Raw genomic sequence first — 5,000 nt, 5'->3', positions numbered from 1 at the left:
CCGGAGGAGTCTTCCTGACGTCATCACAGGCTGGTGCCCACGGCAGCTTCCCCAGGCCCGTGACGCCAGGCGGGGGAGGGGGCGGGGCCAACTCTTGCGGGGGTGCCGGCGGTGGGGCCCTGAAGCTGTCCCTGAGCGGAGAGGTCAGGGTGGACGGGGTCATCTCGGTTCAAGGCCGTGCCGGGGGCGGGGGCCGGTGCGGAGGGGGCGCGGGGGGCAGCCTGCAGCTGGACGCTGTGCGGCTGGAAGGAGGCGGTCTGCTGCTGGCCGGCGGGGGCAGCGGGGGCACGGGGGGCGCCGGGAGGGGCGGAGGCGGGGGAGGGGGCCGGATCTCCCTCCGCTACGTCACCAGCGGCTTCCGGGGCCGGTCCCTGGCGCACGGCGGTGCGGGAGGTGAGGGGGCGTCGGTGGTTTGGGTGGTTTGGATGTTTGTTTCTTGCTTATCATCATCATCATCATTATTATTATTATCATTATTATTATTATTATTATTATTATTACCCTCGAAAAAGTGTAGTGTCTGTGGTAACACATTGTCAACCGAGTTTCAAATGGTTTGCATCAGTCGCATGAAATTAACGTTGTGTGGTTATATAAATATATTTACCCCCCTTAGTGTCTAAGTGTATGTGTGCGTGCCTGATATGTGGCTGAATGACACAGGAAACGAATGATGAGCACCCAATGGCAGCCGTCAATCGGCTCTACCCAGGTGGGCAGCCTGTTGGGCAAAATGACCCCGTGTTTGTAAAGCGCTTAGAGCTTGGTCTCCGACCGAGGATAGGCGCTGCGATACAAGTGTCCATATCAAAGTGAAACCGAAAGTGTGTCCATATCAAAGTGAAACCGAAAGTGACTGCTGTTCCAGGCGGCGTGGAGCGTCTGATCCCCAGCCTTGGCCAGAGCGTCAGCAGCTACCAGCGGTACTACTCCAACGCCCTGCTGGACCCTGTGGCCCACGCCCAGCGCTCGTGGCGCCCCTCCTCCACCTCCACCCCCCAGTTCGTGGAGCTCCGCCCGCCCGCCGGCCCGCCCCGCTATTACGTCACGGCGCTGGAGACCCGAGGTGGCGTCACCAGCAACTACTACGTCACCACCTACACCGTGCAGGTGTACGACGAGGAGGCCAAGAACTGGGTGAGAGGGACTGTTGGACAAGAGAAGTTATGGTTCCAGTCTGCATTCGCTTCCACTTTCACTTCACTTCAGTTTCCCAAGGAGGCGTCACTGTGTTCGGACAAATCCATATACGCCACACCACATCTGCTAGGCAGATGCCTGACAGCAGCATAACCCAACGCGCTTAGTCAGGCCTTGAGTGCATGCAGATATATTTGTGTGCCTTCCAGAGCGGATTTCTTTTTATATAACTTTAGCCATAGGGCAGCACTCTCGTTGCCATGGGTTCTTTTTCAATGCGCCAAGTGCGTGCTGCACACGGGACCTCGGTTTATCGTCTCATCCGAAAGACTAGACGCTCAGGTTGATTTTCCAGTCACTTACTTAGGAGAAAGGGCGAGAGCGGGATTGGAACCCACACCCTCACGGGCTCTGTATTGCCAGCTGAGCGTCGTGACCATTCTGTCACCTTCCTCCTCCAAATGTGAGCAACAAAAAGTGTTTGGCTGTGTGTATGTGTGTATGATAATCAGTCGTGTCCGACTACGACCATCACAACAGCAGAGGAGGCAGCTTCTGTCGTGGGTATCTGGGCCAAAATTTGATTATAGTGGAGAATGTCTTGCCCAAGTTACATCCCCACTCTCTCGGCCAAGAGGGGTTTTTTTTAGGACAGTCGGCGTTGGGATGGTTCCCAAAGGCCAGCTCGCCCCCAAGGCTGCAGCACTAAGAGCCAGTGCAATCTTGCCTCCTAGTTTGAGAGTCGTAGTCTTTCACAAACGTCTAAGCCGTAAATGACTTCCCATTGGAATGGAGAAATGATCATGTGAATAGCAGCAGTAGAGTGTGGTGAGCAAAATGAGATACCCGCTCAACTCCGATGCCTTCTCGAGAAAAAATGTGCGTGCGAGCGCGTGTGTCTGCGCGCGCGTGCGTGTGTGTGTGTGTGAGAGAGTGAGTGTGTGTGTGTGTGTGTGTGCGTGTGTGTGAGGCAGTGTGTGTGTGTCGGACTGCATGCATAACATGTATAACCCGTTCGAATGGACGTGCCTTCCAACGTTACACGTGGTAGCGCACGTGGCCTGCCTGTTGACGTGTTGGAGTTGTTGTGTCACGTGGCGCAGCGAGCGATGCTGGACGCGGACTACAACGAGCAGGTGCCCGGCAACACTGACCAGACGGGGATGGTCAAGAGACGGCTGGCCTACCCGGTGCTGACCAGCAAGGTTCGGATCTACCCTGTGCACTGGTCTGGATACATCGCCATGACGGCCCGCCTGTACGGCTACCCTGCGGGTGAGGGAGACTTCAAGGGAGGCAGACCCCCCACCCCCACCCCCCCGGCTGCCCCCCCACACCCCCGGCTGCCCCCCCACACCCCCCAAGCCCCCCCAGGCTGCAGCACTAAGAGCCAGCACAAACAGACATTTACACACATACGAACACGTACACACACGCATACTCTTTCTTCCCCCCCCCCCCTCTCCCCCCCCTCTCTCTCTCTCTGTGTTGAACCTGCAAAATTTCTAAATGTTACCACAGACAAATGGCACAGAATTAGTTATGCAAGGTTTAGATTGAAGACACTTGGTTTTAACGCAAATAAGAAATGGTTTGAACTTGGGACTTCCACAGAACTACCTTGCCCTGCATGTGGATTCCAAATTGATGATGAAAAACATTTTCTCTTTCAGTGTAAAGCTTATGAGGTTGTGCGATAAAAATGTAAACTTTTTGATTCAAATGTCGCTAGAAATCGCGCGTGCCGGTGTGTGTGTGTGTGTGCGTGTGTGTGTGTGTGTGTGTGTGTGTGTGTGTGTGTGTGTGTGTGTGTGTGTGTGCGTGCATGCGTGTGTGTGTGTGATAGAGGGAGCGAGTGGACGGTGACAATTGATGAATATGAATCTTTGTACAGAAACTGACCCAGAGTTCATGAATGTCAACCTATCTCCTCCAATGAATGGTGAGTTCGTATGTATGTGCTCGAGTCTGTTCGCATGTGTGTGTTTGCGTGCGTGCGTGCGTGCATCTGTGTGTGTGTGTGTGTGTGTGTGTGTGTGTGTGTGTGTGTGTGTGTGTGTAATATATATATATATATATATATATATATATATATATATATGTATATGTGTGTGTGTGTGTGTGTGTGTAAAATAATATTGATACATTGTTCAGTGGACCGCTTAATTAATGTTGCGAAAGCACACTTATTTGAGTTTTTGTTGTTGGTGGTGGTTTAGTAGGTTTGTTTTATTCTTTGCTTTTAACTAAACTTATGTGTGTGATCTTCACTAAATATAACTACTGACTTACAAAAGCTTTCGTCAGCTGTTCGCCACTGTGTAATTATTGCCAAGAGTTACAGGAATAGAAAGAAGAAAAAAAAGTTTTGAACTGAGATGAACCGAACTGGGTTCAATTTAAAGCCACGTTTTCATAACTGTCCATCTCAGAAATCCCTGACAAATTTGGTTTGCAAATCTATAACTGTATTTTTTGTCGTCTTTTCTCACAGATACATGCACCACAGAAGTAAAGAGTATCTGTATCTGTAGAATACGTTGCTATAGCCACTTATGACATAAACGCAACGGTGGGGAGGGGGGGGGGAGTGCGCAGCCTAGCATCACTGGTGTCCTGAGAGCCGTGTGCTTTGAAGCTCTCGACAGATGTTGCTGTCACCGTTGCCTCGTCCAGATGGTTCCAGTCACGAACAGTGCCAATAAAGGAGTTTCTGAACTGTTCAGTCTGAGATCTGCCTACTGCAAAGGATCTTGAATCGTTCCTGATGTGATTGGAGATGGCACTTGTTGCGTCGTATTCTTTAAAGTCGCGAGGTTTGATGCCACGTCCTTCTTTGTGTGGAGTCAGGAAACCAGTAGGCGGTATGACACACGTTAACCCCTAACACTCCGCAGGGAGGTAGGAACCAGTAGGCGGTATGACACACGTTAACCCCTAACACTCCGCAGGGAGGTAGGAACCAGTAGGCGGTAAGACACACGTTAACCCCTAACACTCCGCAGGGAGGTAGGAACCAGTAGGCGGTAAGACACACGTTAACCCCTAACACCCCCGCAGAGAGGTAGGAACCAGTAGGCGGTATGACACACGTTAACCCCTAACACTCCGCAGGGAGGTAGGAACCAGTAGGCGGTATGACACACGTTAACCCCTAACACTCCGCAGGGAGGTAGGAACCAGTAGGCGGTATGACACACGTTAACCCCTAACACTCCGCAGGGAGGTAGGAACCAGTAGGCGGTATGACACACGTTAACCCCTAACACTCCGCAGGGAGGTAGGAACCAGTAGGCGGTATGACACACGTTAACCCCTAACACCCCCGCAGGGAGGTAGGATAATGCATCAGTGCTCAACACGAAGCTCTGAAGTCAAGTGATGCGTTACACCCAAGAAAGACTACTCTGCCGGCTTCAGTCTTGTGATTCCTATTTGACATTGTATTAGAAAAATAAATAAATGAAATAAAAATAGAAATAAGAAAAATCAAATATCATTGCTCAGAAATTCCGTACCCCATAAAAACAACAACCCAACAACAACAAATGATTTAGAAAGACAGAACGTCAATTAGCCTTTTGTTTTTATTTTCTTCCTTTTTAAATTAAAAAAAAATTATTTTCTAACCTGAACTGTTGAAGTGTGTGTGTGTGTGTGTGTGTGTGTGTGTGTGAGATTGTGTGCGTGTCTGTGTGTGATGTGTGTGTATGTCTGTATGTGATGTGTGTGTGTCTGCATGTGATGTGTGTGCGTGTGCGTGCGTGCGTGTGAACGTGGTTGTGTGTGGGTGTGTGGTGTGTGTGTGGGGTGTGTGGTGGGTGTGTGTGGGTGTGGTGTGTGCTGTATGGTGTGTGGTG

At 51.0% G+C, this 5,000-nt stretch overlaps 1 protein-coding gene across 1 annotated transcript in view; it reads left to right on the top strand.

Annotated features, from left to right (window-relative positions):
- LOC143291062 (uncharacterized) overlaps positions 1-5,000 on the top strand; it is a 57,441-nt gene that overhangs the window by 40,874 nt on the left and 11,567 nt on the right. Inside the window, exons 4-7 of the mRNA XM_076600652.1 lie at positions 1-393; positions 869-1,137; positions 2,244-2,415; positions 3,035-3,082. The exon at positions 1-393 is cut by the window's left edge and continues 27 nt beyond it. Coding sequence (XP_076456767.1) covers positions 1-393; positions 869-1,137; positions 2,244-2,415; positions 3,035-3,082 — 882 coding nt within the window. The remainder of the gene's footprint in view (positions 394-868; positions 1,138-2,243; positions 2,416-3,034; positions 3,083-5,000) is intronic.

This window comes from Babylonia areolata, chromosome 16 (assembly GCF_041734735.1).
Source record: "Babylonia areolata isolate BAREFJ2019XMU chromosome 16, ASM4173473v1, whole genome shotgun sequence".
NCBI lineage: Eukaryota > Metazoa > Mollusca > Gastropoda > Neogastropoda > Buccinidae > Babylonia > Babylonia areolata.
The sequence above is the reverse complement of the archived record's forward strand: the minus strand, read 5'-3'. Positions and strand labels throughout refer to the sequence as shown.